The sequence below is a fragment of the Ischnura elegans genome, chromosome 4 (genome assembly GCF_921293095.1).
Source record: "Ischnura elegans chromosome 4, ioIscEleg1.1, whole genome shotgun sequence".
In the NCBI taxonomy this organism is placed as follows: Eukaryota; Metazoa; Arthropoda; class Insecta; order Odonata; family Coenagrionidae; genus Ischnura; species Ischnura elegans.
The window spans coordinates 36,877,114-36,895,712 of NC_060249.1; the positions used below are offsets into that span (position 1 = coordinate 36,877,114).

At 39.1% G+C, this 18,599-nt stretch overlaps 1 protein-coding gene across 1 annotated transcript; it reads right to left on the minus strand.

Annotated features, from left to right (window-relative positions):
- Window positions 1-6,590: 6,590 nt before the first annotated feature.
- LOC124158116 lies at window positions 6,591-12,394 on the minus strand. Its single transcript, XM_046533298.1, has 3 exons — window positions 11,856-12,394; window positions 6,963-7,174; window positions 6,591-6,598 (listed from the first exon to the last, which is right to left on the minus strand). Exons 1-3 carry the CDS (start codon window positions 11,939-11,941, stop codon window positions 6,591-6,593), a joined length of 306 nt encoding a protein of 101 aa, XP_046389254.1. The 5' UTR covers window positions 11,942-12,394.
- Window positions 12,395-18,599: the final 6,205 nt, after the last annotated feature.

The window sequence follows — 18,599 nt, forward strand, 5'->3', positions numbered from 1 at the left end:
TGACATGCTATGGACAGCATACAGTTTATCAAAGAAAAAATGGAAATGAGTAAGACCTTGAACCTCATCTCTCGTGTCATATACTAATAGTTTGAGTCTGTACTTGGGCGTACCCAGGATCAAAACTAAGGGGGTGAAAGCCATGGTTGTTCAAGTTAAAGGTAAGACTTAAGCATGGAAAATGTGAATGAAACCAACATTTTAAGGAAACTATAACAGCTCTTTATTAGTTTTTAAAATTATTTGCTTGAAAAAATATTATTTTACTCAAAGACATTTGCGATTTTTACATCTACGGTGGGGCAGCTACCCCCTCCTGCCCCTCGCTGGATACACCCATGAGTCTGTAATAAGCACAGTGTCAAACAATCATGTGAGGAAACATGTTCTGTAAGAACCACAGCAACTCCATTTCTCTTTCCTAACATTACCGAGGCACCGTAAATGCAAATCCAGCGAAGTTATCTTTGAGGTAAGAATGAGAAAAACCACAATAACTCAGATTCTGCGGAATAGCATCCATGATTGAACTGGATTTTGTGTCTTAAAGTTCAATGAGATCCCAAAAAAATGAATGAACTGCAGTGTTTTCTGATATGGCACATCTCAAACGTGACACAAGTGCTGGTAATTTACTGCACGTAGTAGACTCGTCCACCATAACTCTCATTTTAGTTTTATTTTTTATAAGGTGGTTGGCTATTTTCTTCCTCATTTCTGTGGCTATATGATCCGTAATCAGTGGTGTAGCCAGGGGGGTCCGGAAATGTAAAAATGCAATTATTTTCCTTCGTAAAAAAACAAAATATTGAAAAATCATGAATTTACAATATATTTCTTCAATGAATGAAGTTATTTCGATTATGAAAAGTGTTAAAATTGTCAAAAGTGTGAAAACCCTGTACTTAATACCCTGTTTTTCAAAACTGTTCACCCCTGGTTTGGGACCTCCCCCACCCCCCGAATGAAATCCCTGAACTTGGAATATAAGACTCTTCCCATATCCAAACCATTAAGTTCTTGGACTTGAATGTCTATTGGAAAATCAGTGAATGGTCATCCTATCTTTGCCTCTTTATATGCTGTCCTAAACATTCTACTTGCTGTCTTACACTGATTAACTAACATTTTATCTACTCCTGTTTCTAAAGGCTTGCTCTCAGTGCTATCCTTAGCCTGCTCCGCACGTAGATGACTTTTTGTGTTCATATATTTTCTTTCTTGAACAATTTTGCGGCAAATCTTTTGTATTTCCATTTCCAAGTAATTTCCCAATCAACCCACTCTAGCTGGTTTTCATTCTGAACCTTGCTGTGGGCCCAAACCTTCTTCTTCGCTTCAGCACAATAAGAATAGCCAAGTTTTTTGTTCTTTGTTACTATCCAGCTGTTTTCAGTTTTAAATTCATTGCGCTGAGACTCCGACACGCATTCTGTATAATCTAGAATCACTGAACTTACTTGACCAGAAGGAATAATGGAATCACTTCCTACATTCTTAAGTTCCTCCTCAAAATCTTTGTCCTTTGAGATGATTGATCTTTTCGAAGGGCCTTGTTGGTCACAGTTCTCTTCAACATTATCATCTGGAGTTTTTAGTTTGCCACTTTTTAACCAGTTAAGCAAGCTCATTATTACTTTGAAATTATGACTTGCGTACTTTCACAGGCACACACACACACAGACAGTACCTTACGACAAATCAGAATAAATTCAAACAACAGCAGCGCATGGCACTAGAAACAAGCAAGCAAGTTGATTTTAGTTTCTTAAGAAACTAAATTCACAATGTTGCCAACAGCTGAACATTTATTATACATCGGGCTGCAATTGAAATTTCAAACTCCAACTCTTATGGGTCCAATTAGTTCCAAGTTGTGCCACGAGACAAGTCTGAACAAGTAAATAATCATTTCCGAAATCCATTGGGCAATTTACAGTAGGGCTATTTTTTAGAGTTTTAAAAAGGTAGTTTAACTAGTACACTTATAACAAATCAGAATTTTAGGGGGGTTATGACAAACCAGCCCAAGTACAGCACTGGTTTTCTTCCTTGCAATTTTAGTAAACTTTGCAGGAATATTGTTAATTCAGCATGCATCCATAGGCCCCTTCCTGCTCCTTCAAGTTCAGATCTAAGGATTGAAACTGTCATATTTTTCAAATTCACTATCCTCTTCAATTGCTTTCAATGTAAGATTGCTCTCACTCCATAACTCTTACAGATAATTCTTCCATCTCTTATATTTTTCTTTATTTTCATATGAAAGACCATATTTTCTTCTAATGGCATTGTATCTTACTCTCTGTTCCTTCAAATGGCACCTCAGTGTCATAAGAGCAGATTCATTTTTTCTCCACGAAGGGTTGTTTTGTACATCTCAGCTGTTGGTCGTCTTATATTTTATTTCCCGATAAAAATAAACTCCTCCATGGTGCGAGTTTGTGTACCCTTCATTGAGGGTAATCAGATGGCAGAACTACCTACCGCCTACCCTCCAGCAAGGGTCAATGGAGCGTATTTTAGAGGGTAGGCCCTATCATCTGTGGAGGGTAGATGAAGGGTTGGGCTACCCTCAATATAGCATGAGCATGTCATTGGCGGTTCTTTCCCAGCGAGCAATAACAGTGAAAATTTCTTGGTTTTGCACTGGATCAGGTCCTGCATATCTCCTTCAAATGTTTCAACAAGCAACTCACCTTTCGTCTCCAGGAATTCAGGAAGCTAATACCATTTCATCAATGCCTCAGGGTATATATACAAATATCTGTGGTTTAGAGCAGTTGCTCTCTCAGCATCTCCTGATTGGCTGCCAAGCCCCTCGTATTTTCAGGAGGTAGTCCCATTTATAGCTAATGTTGTGGCCAAAGTCTCTGTTGGTCATCTCGTCGTGCTGTTGAATTAGAATGGAATCTTTCCCTAAGCGGTCTCAGTATCCATGGGATTGGCACAGGAGCTTCGCCTCTTCCCAGCAAATCATGTGGTTTTCAAGAATGCTGCATACGGCCAATGCCAAATTTTCAGGTTGTCCTAGTTTTTGGTGTCTACGATGTTCTTTCAACCTGGTCTCTATTATGCGGCTCGTCTCTCCATGTAGGTTTTCCAGCATGCACATGGTATGGAGTTTACTCCAGCAGTTTTTACTCCTGTCGGGTCCTTTGCCTTCACAAGTTGATCTCATAATTTTGGTGGAGCCAGATTAATAGTGTAGATGTCAAACCTCTTCACGATTCTAGAGATCTTCCCCGATATGGTGGATAATTAAGGCAGAAAGATTGTATTCCCAGTTGACAGTTTGTCAAACTTCTGCCTTTGTTTCTTCTTTAATTTCTTTAAAAGTAGTTCTCCAGTGGCACATGTAGCCCAATCAAAGTGCTCTTTGTTGAAGGGTGAGAGACTTTTACTCAGATATACGTGAATATATTTCAACTTGATTGCGTTGGTGTACAATCTTATGCTGAATCCTCTTGCAGACCAGTGCTAGTTTGGTTCATCTGAGAAAGTGATCAATAATGTGCTGGCAAGCACTAGCTGTTCAGTGGACTATTCCAGAAGCTTTTTCCTTTTTACAATTTCTTTTTCCCCTCCTCCCATTTTTTTCAGTTTCAAAGCTGTTTGTTGCACAGAGGAGCTGGAAAAAGTTGATAGGGAGCTAAGAAGTCAGGTAGTGATGGTATTTTTGGAATGACAGGAGAGACTCGTAACAAGGTGGGATGGGCCAGGGCAGGCAGGCGGAAATCCCTGCCTCGGACCAAGGTGCTGCAGGGCCGTGGATGGTCTTGAGGACTTGTTTCAGCCTGAGTGCCCAATCAACTGTATAAATTACACCTGGCGTCTATATTGTGGACTTCAACTTCACCTGAAATACCATTTTTTGCATCCATCTTTTCCTAATATGTATATGTGGTATACATATGTTCTGACCCTACTGTATATCGGAGCGAATGTTCCCAAAAGTAAAAATAATTAAGTCCAGATTGCACAGCACTTTTTCTCTAGAAAATTGAGCCCAAAGCTTTTGAGTTTTGAAAGACTGTTAGGTTTTTAGCTAGGCAAAAATAAATTTTTATATACATTCAGTCAGACAGGCATGACTGTCACTTTAAATTATAAACTAAACTTTTTTGTTTTAAACTAAAAAACTTGCCCATCAAAATGTGTTCTCTCATTATTTTTATAAATGCGAGTGGGGAATGTGCTTGTTGGTGCTCTAGGACCATGTGGCTGCTTGGAACCACTCTACCCGTGGACCACATCTCTTATCTTCACTGTAAAAGACCAAATGGCTTGTGGCCACAGAGAGCCTTCTGTCTCTCCACGTTTCCGAAGCCATATGAAGTAAGTGATCTTTAAATTGTCAATGTGCTCCCATTGTTGGTTATGCAAATATTCAAATTCAAAGCGACCAACCTGAAATCCATTGGTAACCTCCCAAATTTTGTCTAAAACCCTGTATTAGAATAAATATCAGCTTCAAGAACAATAAAGTTTAACAGTATTAGGCCTGTTACACTTGCCTCTACATCAAGCTAAAGAAGGAGAATATGCTTGTGGCAGATCAATTGCTACCCGTTTTCAAGAAGATGAGAAACTTTGTATGCTTCATGGCTAACATAATTCACAGCCATCGCACTATTTTAGGTTGTGATTCATAGACGGCACTTTAGACTAAATTATACTTTACGTGGGCTAAAGTCTGCTTTCTCCGTTTCATAAATGCCACTCTAGGGTGCGATTCATAGACGACGCTGAAATTGCTCACTTTACAAAGTCTCTCTTTACGGTAAAGTGAGACTTAAGCTAAATTTCGTTTGAAAGTCATCTCAAGGATCACTTTATATAGTGGAACTTTGGCTGCTTAAGTCTCGATCGTGTATTGAAACTTTACATTTGACTAATTACATCAAGCCTATACTTTTTTATTAAAACATTGCAAACAGAGAGGTATATCAATCCTTGTTCATGGTAAGGGGGAGATCCCTCTTGCCTCCTCTTCTCTCTATTATTCACACCATGATGTATGTTATTCAAATTGAAAGGAATATGTACTATTTCATATAGAGGAGGATCACGCATGCTGGGGCTATGTCCTCATGCATGATTTAACTAAATCAGAGAAGTTTTAACTTTCTTCATTTCCTGGATTTCAGGGGATGGGGGCCTGACCCCTTGTACTTATATGCCTCTACATGTAAATATGAAAATCATTTCTGTATCAGTTCCCAAACCCTTTGTCAATAATGGTATGCCCCAAAGAAATAACCAGATGTTATGATAAAAATAATTTAATAAATACAATTGGAAAATGCATTAACAAAGCACACTTTTCAGTCAAGAAAAATACTCTTAGGATTACATTGACATTACTAGTGTCTTACGTATTGCTATCAAAGCAATGAAAGCAGATGGAAATTCACAACATAGTCAGCATATCTTGCTGTTGCAAAATTAAACTGTCAGATTTTTCAATACCATCCCTCACTCCCCTGATGAAGTAGCCTGACTCAATATGTGTCAGTTGTTTTGGCATTAGCTACTCTGTGCTGTAAATGCTCACAGGAAGTCTCCCTAGTCTTTCATAACCCATCATTTCATTTCCTGGTATTTCAGGTCCTTGATCGACTCCGAACTGTTACCACTGTGGAAGAGGTCAATATGAAACATTAACAATGTATACAGGAAACAATTTAGTAAGTACATATAAACAATTTTAAGTGTGGTATGCAATCCATCTAATGTAAGACTTACCATTTCTGAAAGCCCTCCTTGCCATTCGAAAGCCTCTCCTAAAAATGGACCTCCTTGGAATACCAGCCACAGCATTTATGGCAACACCTGAAACATTGTTTTTAGTTGTATAATTTCTATTAACTAACAAGGCATAATAAATGCCAAAAATAAAAATCAGGTCATACCACATACCATCTTAAGTCCTTGCACACTTTAAAAAAATTTATCGTGCTAAAAAAATAGCAACAGCAACATTTTAACAGTCCTGCTTCCTGTTAAATGCAGTTGGCCACAATAGGTAGTTTGCGGTTTCTTGCTTATTGGCTTTCATGAATAGGTATATATTATTGCTATTCACTGATGACTAACATCAGGGTGATATGTATATTACTTAGTACTTTTGAAATAGGAGCAAGCCTCAGTAGAATACTGTGATTATTTGATTTTTCAATGACTGCAATGGAATGATGAGCATTATCTGTTTCTGAAACCCGTTCTTTCTAGACATGACCCATTCAAAAGAAAATCATTGCCTATAGCATACGAGACTGCAGAAAGATAGCAATTGAGTTCCAACAAGTCCGGAGGTCTCAAAGCCCAAGTATTCATTGCTCTTATGGGCAATTGGGCTTCTTCATTATTGCAACTACATAGTTTTCCTCACGTAAAGGAATTCTTTGAAACTGCGTTGTCCTGGTATTGATGAATGTACTTGCCATCTGATCTGTCTGGCATACACTATGTCATAAATTTAAACAACTGAAATAGTCTGAACTAAACTTTACCTTTTAATTTTAAATATCCATCATTAAAAGCTTAGTGAAAAGTTAAGAAAATAGTGAAAAGTTATTAAAATATTCTCAAGCTCCTGATATGAAAGAATAAATGAGCCAAGCATTGGCAAGACGATTAGTGGATTTCTAAATAGTGATCTCTCTCTGAAAATAATGAAATATATCCTCAATGTTACTCCTGCCTAATGCTTCTTTAAATCATCATTTGGTAATCATCTTAAGAGAAACTAAATACTGAGCCCTTAGTGCAGCGTAGTGCACTTAGTGATCAACATCTCTTCATTCCAAATTTTTTCATAGATTAATGAGATGAGGAGCCACCCTTATAGCCTTGCATTAAATAGCTTCACAAACAATTTCAAGAGTGCGGCTCTATTGAATAGTATTACAACAGTATTAACCCAAAATTTCTGCTAAGGAAGTGAAATTTCTCATTACCTTGTACTTCAGAGTGTTCCCCCTGATCGTTGGTAGGAGCATAAGGGTGAACTCTGCGACTGCATCTCAGAGCACCAGGTTTCCTCTCCCTATTCCGCTTCCTCTTGTAGTAATCTCGGACTCGACCACGCAGAAGTGGGTCTGCACGAATAAGTGTCCTATATCGCCTGCACACTGCTGCACCTGAAACCAGCGTCTCCGTGTCTACCATTCTGGGAAAGAAGAGCAATTAAATTTACTTAGTAATAATGTCCAGCAGTCTGCTACAGAGATGATGATTCACTGGAAATAGTTGAGCGCATGTGCATGGAATCCTGTGAGCCATCTCAAGGGCAGGATTGTAGAACAGACAGATTCAGAATGTCATTTTTTCCACGATCAATAAGAGATTATAACGGCAGCGATAGAACTCATAAATAGATTGCATGACTTGTGGTGTAGCCAACTAACCTCTGTAAAACTGTGTGGTGTGCATGTTGGAGTCCAATTGCATGCTGGTGATTGATCACCCCCAGGCCAAACACCCTAGAGGTGGTTCGCAGGGTATTATGTAGATGAAGGGAATTTGGGAGGAGGTGGGATTTCAATGTGCTTATCGTGCACTTCATGGATATGAAATTAGAATTTCATTTCACTCGTCCGTTGATTTTGCTGGTGTCAGCTTCCACCAAGAACCCATCGCTCCATAAAAGGCATAGAAAAAAGGACAAATACAATATTCATATCACACTACCAGGCCCGTGATGGACCCCTTCTTAGGGCGGTGGACAGCCATGGTCTGAGGGAGCACTACCGGCAGGTCTGGGGGTGTAAAGTATGATAAGTAAATGTTGAAATTTTAATCCTTACCCCCTTGAGATTGAATCGAATCTTACCAGATTGAATTATATTAATTTTATTTTAGTTATTTTCTTTACTCGACGTTATTAATTATGCTGTTAAATGAGACATCATTGAAATCAAGCTAACTGATCAATGCTGGTATTCTGAGTGTAAAATTTGTCGGTATCGGAACAAGAGGGCACCAAAGATTTCCAGTTTGGAGGGCGCACTGCGATACGTCCCGGCGGCCCAGCACGGGCCTGCATACTACCGAGGATTCTCCTCTCTGATACTACCCTGCAAGCCGCCTCAGAGATGTGTGTGACGTCAGAGCCATTCGAGCCTGACTACACGCCGAAACTGGCTGTTTCTAAAGAGCACACATGTCGTCGGAGCACAGAAGAAAATGTAATGCACCTATTGCAGAAATATTTTCACCAATGTGAATTATTAGCTTAAACTCACCGTTAGCATATCTACTTAAATAGGTACTTTCGTTTGAGGTTAACACCCGTATTGGCCTGCGGGGAGAGAGGGGGACACCAGCCGTTTACAAAGGAAATGCTCTTACAAAGTTACGGATAGAATTTATCGAAGTCCTGTAGTGAGTGGGAAAACGTATATCGTTTATGTCGGACCTGTAAATATTGTTGGGTTCTAATATGATGTTCTTGGTGTCGATCTTAAAAATATCGATTCTCAATTGATGTAAGCGTAGCGCGCAGCCCCCGAGTCTCTAGAGGCTCCCAACCTAATTATTTTAACGTGCGTGTAATGGTTCATGTACGCCCATAGTAGTTTTATGACGAATCGCGCAATTTCCTTCGAATTTCAAGAAGTTTATGGATAAGGTCTTTCTGAACCGGGTCCCTCATGCTTACTGCAAATTCTAGGCATGTCCGAACGAGTATATAGAGCACCTCCCGTTTCTATTCTCGCACTAAAATCTTTCTACAATGACATGGATAAATAGGCAATCCATAAAGTTTACAAATATACTACAGTATCAGGATGACTTTTCATGATTGAAGAGGCATATTCATGGGCGGATCCAGGATTTGTATCTGGGGGGCACAAGGATATCTCGTAATACAAAACGAACGCAATGATAATGGGACCTTATTAAAAATCTTGCATATTTTTGAGGGTTTGGGTGTGGCACGTGCCCCCGTGCCCCCCCCCCCCCCTATGGATCCGCTTATGTGCATATTACCCTTGCAAGATTTGTACCGCTTTCATTTTAGCGGAATCTACAAGAAATAAAACCCTTAACCCTTTATAACCCAAAGCTTCTTTTTAGGAGAAATTAAATTTCAAGAATTATCGGTTTAAAAAAGCAGAAATTTTCTACTTGATCATAATTATTGTGGCTGCCACATATTTTGCCATTGAACTGTACACCACTAAAGAACACCTAGTTTAAATCTTTACCAAATAGAGCTGAAACTGTATACATTTCTGATGTTACTTAAAAGCAACATTGGGTTATAATGGGTTAAGTTACCCTTAAAGTGTTAAGATGCAACCCTAGTGAAAATCTCTAGAGGATTCTGTGTCCCTGTAGTAATTTAACAATGGGAAACATTTGTTCCTATACGGAAGTTTATGTTCATATTTCATTTTCCAATTGGAGAATAATAGTTTCCTATTGGAAATAAATTTTCCTACAGGAATTATGTTCTTAAAGGAAAATAAAGCTTTCCGATAAAAACAAACGTTTCCCATTTTCAAATAGGAAAACGAGATCCCATTGAGATTTCCACTAGGGCTGCAAATAATCTTGAAAAAAAAGCTGCACGCCAGGCAAGATTTCCAAGCTATCGCTTTTCAGACGTTAGATAAGTCAGTTATGCCAATAAGTCTTAAGCTTAGCCTTGTTTGCAGTTAAAAGTGCATTTAAACAAACGGAAATTCCCGTGCGTAAGTCGGGGCGGGCCCAAGCAGGTGCCCCCCGCCCCCTCTCCTTCCCTATCGTCGAACTGCTGTAGCCCTCTTCCCCCTCAAGACCTTGTGTCCCCTCCCGTAGAAAATCCCAAATTCGCATGTCGTACATATCCAAATTGATTTTTAAATTTCTTTTGGTTTCGTCCATACCCCTCATTTGCGCTTCTTGTATTCATCTGATAATATTTTTAGTGTTAATTGGCCTTCATTAATTTGCGATGAAATCCTTTTGCTTTGGCGGACTTGTTTCAATGACTACCTTTATCTAACTTTAGCTTTCTCATTAAGTGGATATATTTTTAAAACTGGATTGCGATCACACGAGGCGATTTTGTTTTTTTTTCAGTGTAGAATGGCAAACTCTGTAATGTGTTGACTTTATGCTGTTCACAGTGGCGCCGACTCCATGGGGCCTGAGGGGGCCCGAGCCCCCTCAAAGATTCGTTTGTGGGGGCGGAGCCCCCTCAATAATTCAAGAAAATAATTATGTTATGTTATGCTTTGTGAAATCACAAAAATATATTGGTAATTTTTATTTTCCATGTTTGACGATAGTTACCTTTTAAAATAAATTCAACAATGTGTTAAAACAAATAATTATAAGGTTAAGCAGGTTAACTGAATCAGGTGGTGTGAATCATGATAGTGTTTCGGTGCTACGACACACTTTGAATTTAACCTCTTCCCGGGGCAAGACCTCGGATATGGGCCCCCCCAATATTTTTTATAAGTCGGCGCCCCTGGCTGTTCATTATGCTGAGTTTAAACCACGCTTCCTACCTTCAGCATATTACATCTACATAATACCCTGCGAGCCACCTCTAGGGTGTTTGGCAGGGGATGATCAATCATCAGCATGCAGCATGTAACTGGACTCCCACATGCACACCACACGGTCCAAAAAAAGTCACGTATTCTATTAGCGGTGCACCCTGTGGTTGAAACTAAATTTGCATAGGTAGACTGCTATTAATTACTCACCATTAAATAATATGAGATTCTACGTTAGTGAATACGCAATGTGGTCTCGTGCGATGTATACTTGGCGGGAGCACTCACCATCTTCACTTGTGTAAATGTTGATTTTATTATTCACACGTTTTGGAAACCATATGACAGTGGGATTGAGACGTGATTAAATGCTGTATGCTGTTGATAATTCAAAATACCTGGACGTGGCTCGCAGGGGTACCCAAAATCAATACCTCGAAAAACTGCAGGAAAATTAGAATGCATAAAAATTACAGGTAGCAAAAATATGCATTCAGTCCCTCTAGCGAGTGCTGCGGTTAATTTTGTAATTTTGGAACCGTAGCCACCCCGGCAGTAGGAGGAAATATGGAATGTATTACTGAATGACGTATGGAATCTCAGTCGAGCAGCCTATTTCCTTCATATTATTTCGTGATCGCGTCTACCTTCACTTTAAGGATGTAAGCACGGATATTCCTATCGCCTACCACCAATTCTACCAGTGGCCCCACATAGTCATATGTCAGAGGCAATTTCAGTGTGGGTCTATCGAACACGATATTGGCAAGCTTTCATTTTGGTACTGGTGACGGGTTCCTGCTTACCACTGCCCACGGACAGTAATAAGAATAAGGTATAAGTAATAGATACAATCTACGCAACGTCTGCGTTTAAAAAAGTGGCTCCTTGAGCTATAATTCAATATCAGGGATGGTTCAAGTGCCTAGAGACAATAAATGGGCGTGTTTGCTGTTTTTTTAAAAACTTTCTCTAAATCACGAGAACAATTAACAACTAGTTTAAGGTAGTCACTAAGTAGATAGAAAAGAATAGAAAGGGATAGAAGATAAAGATGTCCGTTATTGAAACTTCCTATGCCCTATTTTATTAACCACGACATGTCTAAAGTCATATTTTAAAATTTGCGCTCAAACAAATGTATTTCAAATTTTTACTCTACTAGTAAAGCATGTATTTTGCGGAACGGAGAGAAAAAGGAATTAGTTTATTCCCCTAAATAGAGCAGATAGTCACAATAGACAGTCCAATCTGTCACAATGCGCAACTATTTATGTAAGTACTCTTGTAAAGGTTGTTATCCTATCACGTCCCGCGGCTTGCGGGGCAATTTTTAAATCAAGGTTGTGAACTTACCTTAGTATATAGGACGCCACCTCAGGGGGAAGATTCCCGATTACGTCGAAATGTCCCTCTCGATCAGATCCCGTGTTGCTTGCCATCACGAACACCTTGCAGAAGCCGGAATGTTCAACTCTTGTCCCTGAACTTGGCCTGATGAGATATTATTGCTCCGAGATGTTATTGCTGCAACTGAGACACTTGAAAAGTGAAGCTCACCACTGACACCTGACCCTTAAATACCTACCTGGCCTCCCAAAAAAATACCTCCCCCAGGAACGCCGAGGATTAGGGGAAAGGAATGGTTTTTGCACATTCGCAGCAGGTGATTGGTTCGTTCGCCACTCCCTCGCACAATCCCTACTGACGTCATAATGTTTGCTACTGGGGCCGTTCAACCGTTGTACATAGTGCGTAAGCTCTTGCTTAAACGGTATGAGTGTATTTTTTCTGTTTTTATACTTTTTGTTATACATGTTGCGATTTTATCTAGGCTCGTCCATACTTGTAAGCGTGATTTCCTTCGTATATCTAACATTACATTTTGTATAACTGATAACTTCAGGCTTTACTTTGTGAAACCTCTCCATATTGGAAATAAAGAAATAAAAATTTGTAAGGCTCACTAATATTTAATTATGGGCACGACTCGGATTTGGTAACTTGGTTACATCGTCAGGTGAATGGGTCGTGCCCATAATTAAATAATAGTGAACCTTACAAAGTTTTATTTCTTTATTTCCAGTACATTTTGTATTGCAGAGCATATAAAAACTCCATACGGATTCCTTGATAACTGACCTTGATTCAGTTTAAAAATTGCATCTTCTAGTTACCCTAAGAGCCATCTCTAAGGTGTTTGACAGGGGGTGACTTTTCACCAGTCTTCCGTATGCAGCACGCTGTATGGGCACTACATGGACATCAAGGAAAAAATGCGAATCCTCGTGTGAAAGCGCCCTATCGACTCCTACCTCACTCTTTGAAATAGAGGAATATAGCGCATGTTAACTTAAATGGAAAGCAAAAATAGTTAACGCTTAGTGAATTTCACCCATAGAGGTTGGAGGTGCTTGGCAGCCACCAATACATCTACAAAATACCCTGCGAGGGTGTTTGGCTAGAGTGTTTTCGTCCGCGAGGTATTTCCATAAAATGCATCGCAGTGGGTTTCAAAAGGTCTCCATGAAAATATCATGAGATTTTTTACCTCTGTTAATCCCATTTTAATTTTTATTGTTTTCGCGTCGCTAATATGGTCAATTAAACGCAAAACATTGGTCCTACGCATCGTGACGACCACTGGCTTACACTGCAATCGCCAGCTTATTAATCGATGTTTCCTATACAGATAAAGATATTGCGCTTAAATGATATTCACAGCAGCGCAAATGCAATGATAGAGATGGCATCGTCTTCAAATCCCTGAGAGCTGCCATCATCCACTTTCTTCTTAACCCATTAATCCCCAGCGTTGCGTTAACGCAACATTATTGAATCCTAATTCTCAGTACAATTTTCTACTTGAGAATCATTTTTTCATCAATTTACTGACTTTTTTTTAAGTATCTCTAGTTCTAATTTTGTCATTTCCACCAACATTTTCATTTATATAATTGTATTTTTATGACTGATGGCGTTTGGCATAAAAATCGATGCGCACATATTAGACACCCTAGGAAAAATGACATACCCCAGCACGTCCGTTAAAAGGCAGAATGGGGAATTTCCTACGAATGAATACTGATAACTCCCGTCGAAGATGTCGAGTGTGCAAATCAAGATAAAAAATAAAAGATGTAACCTAAGTTTTAAAAATTACTGCTTTTGTATTTATTTACCGGAGTTTTCCCAGCGTTGCGTATACGCAGCATTATGAAAAGCATATAATACGATGAAAATATTTTTATTCCAAAAATTCATCTTAATTAGACCAAAATAAAACGGAAAATGCGATAAAACCGAAGTTAAAAGCCTTGATTACAGTCTGAGGAATAATGGGTTAATACGAGATTTATTGGCTTGCTTACGATAACCTTAGAAAGATATAGATGAACTAACTAATGACCTTGCTGCTATCCAAGCTTGATTCGATGCTTGGCAGTTAGAATTAAATTTGGAAAAATGCGTCGTAATGAATTTCTGGAAGAAGAATAACTCCCTACAGCGTAACTATATCATTCGGGGCACCCAATTAAAGGCAGTTGAATCCGTGAAATATATAGGGGTTAGACTCAATAATGATCTATCGTGGAATAAACACATTCGAGAAATAACCGGTCAAGCTAATCGTAAAATGGGTTTTGTTAAAAGAATATTAGGAAAGTGCGACGACAAAGTGAGAGAAATTAGCTACTTTTCCCTCGTTAGACCTCATTTGGAATACGCTGCCTGTGTTTGGGACCCTCATGAAAAAGGCTTAATAACAGAGTTAGAACGCGTGCAAAGAAGAGCTGCCAGGTATGTGAAAGGTCGTTACGATAGTCTTGTTAGTGTAACTGACCTCTTAGATAAACTCGGATGGGAATCTCTGTCGGACCGTAGATTGAAAAATAGACTAAACCTTTTAGATAAATTCAAGAGCAGTGTCTTTTCTGACGAAGTTAACCATATCTTGCGGACGCCAACGTACTACGGAAGATCAGATCATATATATAAAATAAGAGAGATAGATTGCAGAACAGACAGATTCCGAATGTCATTTTTTCCACGATCAATAAGAGATTATAACGGCAGCGATAGAACTCATAAATAGACTGCATGACTTGTAGTGTAGCCTACTAACCTATGTAAAACTTAATGCATGTTTCTTAATTTCTATTCAATATTCTATTTTTACAGCATATAGTAGAATAGTTTGTTATTATACTGGACGTTTTTTGGACGGTGTGATGTGCGTGTGGGAGTCCAAATGCATGCTGGTGATTGATCACCCCCTGCCAAACACCCTAGAGGTGGCTCGCAGGGTATTATGTAGATGTAGATGAACCTTAACCGCCGGTATTTTCTCCGAAATACTTACTGACCTAACCTTTGATATCTACGAAAAATCGTAGGATTTTTCTTCCTCATAGGAAAATCTTTCCTTTTCGTAGAAACATTATAGTATGTAGCCTTGTTAGTGTAACTGACCTGTTAGATAAACTCGGATGGGAATCTCTGTCGGACCGCAGATTGAAAAGTAGACTAAACCTTTTAGATACATCTACATCTACAAATTACCCTGCGAGCCACCTCTAGGGTGTTTGGCAGGGGGTGATCAATCACCAGCATGCAGCATGCATTTGGACTCCCACATGCACACCACACCGTCCAAGAAACGTCCCGTATAATAACAAACTATACTACTATATGCAGTTAGAAATAGAATATAGAATAGAAATTCAGAAACATGCATTAAGTTTTACATAGGTTAGTAGGCTACACTACAAGTCATGCAATCTATTTACGCGTTCTATTGCTGCCGTTATAATCTCTTATTGATCGTGGAAAAAATGACATTCGGAATCTGTCTGTTCTGCATAGATAAATTCAAGAGCAGTGTCTTCTCTGACGAAGTTAACAACATCTTACGAACGATCATATAATTTAAGTAAGATGTATAAACTGTAGAACAGACAGATTCAGAATGTCTTTTTTTCCACGATCAATAAGAGACTATAATGCCAGCATTAGAACTCATAAACAGGTTAGATGACTTTGTAGTGTAGCCTATTAACCTATGTATATTTGATTGCATGTTTCTTAATTTTATCATTACTTCTAACAGCATGTGGTAGCATAATTTGTTAGTATGCGTACCGTTTTGGACCGTGTGGTGTGCATTGGGAGTCCAATTGCATGCTGGTGATTGATCACCCCCTTCCAAACACCCTAGAGGTGGCTCGCAGGGTACTATGTAGATGTAGATGTATGGTTTCGCCAGTAGTGGGCTCTGGTCGCATCTGTAGCGGCGAGGGTATTCCCGTCCCGCCCTTCTTTCCGTATCCTCCCCCTGGAGGTGTCGTCGGGCTCTCTTCGCGGCGATGACTCTCATCCTTTTTCCTTCCTCTGTCCTTCCCCTCTCGAGATGGCGCGGGCGTGTAAGTCTCACAGGACTGTTGTCAGACTTGGTTCCCGACCCTCGAGAGTGTACCCCATTCGGGCCCGCCCTGGGTTCCCAAAGCCACTGACCTAACCTGTGGAGGATCGTAATACGGTGAATGATAACTTCAATTTAGTTGTGACGGTTTTCTGAATCGTCGTGGAATGATCAGCCGAAGAACCCTATTTATATTGACAAACAGATGCTTCATCTTCGTGAGAAATGCGGCAACGCAAATATTGAGACACTTGAGGCACAGTAGATGTAGATAATGTATATTTTCTAGTATTTTTTAAAACCATCTCACTTGGTTTTGTGTTAAGTAGTTAAAAGAAAGCTGGTAAAGTTCGCTATGCAAAGTACCAGGTCTTACATTTTCTCATTAATTGCTTCTTGCCAAAACCTTTTCGGCTCTCCCCCTCAGTTTTCGTTAAAATCTTGAGATAAAATGAGTTTAAGGAAATGAATTATAGAGGTTGTATCGCTCTCGCCCTACCGGTTGTAGTTTGTCTAACTTCGTGAGTTATTATTCATGCTTTAACTTATGCCACCATCTTGAAATGTCTGGGGTGCATAGAGTTGACTAAATATTGACCTGTATCTCAATTACAGAATTATCACCTTCTAGAAAATAATAAATTAAAATTTTCTGGTTTTAGATAAGGGCAAAAGGTGGGCAAAAACTCTAAATACCGTGAGAATTTCAACATGATAGCGTATAAGTTTCTAAAAATTAATAGTAACGAAAAAAGACCGAAGTAGCGAGAGTGATGCGTTTTCATATGCTGAGTAGGCATTAATTTGTGCTTCATTTTTTTTCAAATCATCGAACTGATTGCTAATGGAGTTTGATTAATGTTCGTGGAAGGTTATTCGCTATAGCGTGGCCCAGACGCCATTGAACGTGTGCGGTAAAAATATCCCACGCTCTGATTCCGTGATGTAATCCTCGCATTTTCTGCGATACATCCTGCGCCAAGTTGCTCTCCGCAAGCTCATTCTTGTAAGCAAAGCCACCGCCTAAGGCGGGCGCCCTCATTACTTCCACGAATTGTGGATAAAGTTAGTTACTAACGTGTTGGCAGCAGTATCATACTGTCGTTTTTTTCTTCGATCCATTTTTTTACCTACCCCATCTGTTTTGTGTTACATCCATCAGCTTCTCTCCTTTCCATGCTCTCTTGCTCTATCTTTTCTTAATCCTTGTTCGACGGAGGAATGCGAGAAGATTTTAGTTTACTTTTGTGAACGATTGCGTAGCCCGTTAACTAAACTCTTTCTCTTTCTTCTGTGTTGTCGTAGTCAAGTCTGTAGTTGCGAAATATGAACTGCTTTAATATGATGATAACTAAATGTAGCATTTATTTAATAATAACTATATGTAGCAGGGTATGATCACTTTATTCGCGTACACGTGGACTTGTGTGTTAATATATCCTCCTTAGCTGTGGGACTCATATTATTTCAACTAGCGACCACCTTTTTCGTAAATTTGGACTAGCAAACATAATGAATGCCCCATGAAATTTATCAAAGGTGTATTTCGCTTTAAATCTACTATCATATACATATCGCTAGACTTTCACAGAAATTAAGTTGCGATTTTTTGCGTGAATTTTACCGCTTTAATACAAAGTAGCCTTAATTTTTTCGATGCTCGATTTTATCTCGCCTTCATTAGTCGAAATTTAACCTTTTAATGTAAAATGGAAAATGCCTGTACAGATATTTATTTTCAACTGGTCGTTATTTTGATGTATGATATAATGCTATTTTTTATTTTGTAAGGACAACGATTATCTGCCCTATATGGGATTTACTGCGAAAACGTAAATGTCTACTAAGACTATGGAAATCGAATTTTAAAGAATGCATCATGTCCATTCAAGCGGTCGTATTGTGTATTTTTCATGACATATGCCGTCATTAAAACATACTTTCATCATCATCATCAGTCAACAATCTTTGGATTGGTTTGACTCAGCTTTCCGCTCTAATCTCCTGTCCATGTCTCCATGAAGTTCACACCTTCCTTCGTATCTTTTTCAATTCCTTTTTTACCTGTTCCATGTATTTTATTCGAAGTTTTCCTCTTCCATTCTTGCCATCTGCTTGTCCCTAAACAATTGTCTTCATAAAAATACGCTTTTAAATTGAAAATTTCTAGGTATATTTATTGTGCCTTGGTAAAAATTTACCCGGATCTCATTAATACATAGCTTATACATGAGAAAACACTCAAGTTTTAGGTGTAAAAATTGATGTGCATGCCATTCTGTACACACTAAACATTTTAAGACTATGGCTCACGTTTAAAACAAGTATTATATCGCATAACAGACGGTCGAGAGGGGTGATGTACCCTTCTAAGATGTAGGTTCGCGACGTATGAGTATTGACCAGCAACCCGTGATCTCTTTTTAGTAGGTCAACATCATAAAAATTCTGAGAAATTGTCGAAATATTTTGTCACTCGGCTTCGGTGCTTTATCAAACATTTTGATTCTTCCCTTCTGTTCCGCTGTTTAATGTAGTTTACAGAAGGGTGTTAGCGTGGGATCGCTCTGCTATGGTCTTGGCGGAAACTCGTGTGAGTAATGGACGCCATTTGGTGAGGAAAATTACGTCAGATGTGTCCTTTGACCCAGTGGCATAACTAGAGATATGCTTTGGGA

Bases quoted from the DNA above. Each gene is read 5' to 3' on its own strand.
- LOC124158116 (XM_046533298.1), bottom strand. From the start codon at position 11,941: ATGGCAAGCAACACGGGATCTGATCGAGAGGGACATTTCGACGTAATC. The intron at 7,175-11,855 runs GTAAGTTCACAA...CTTCTTTCCCAG, and splicing joins GTGGCGTCCTATATACTAAG to AATGGTAGACACGGAGACGC.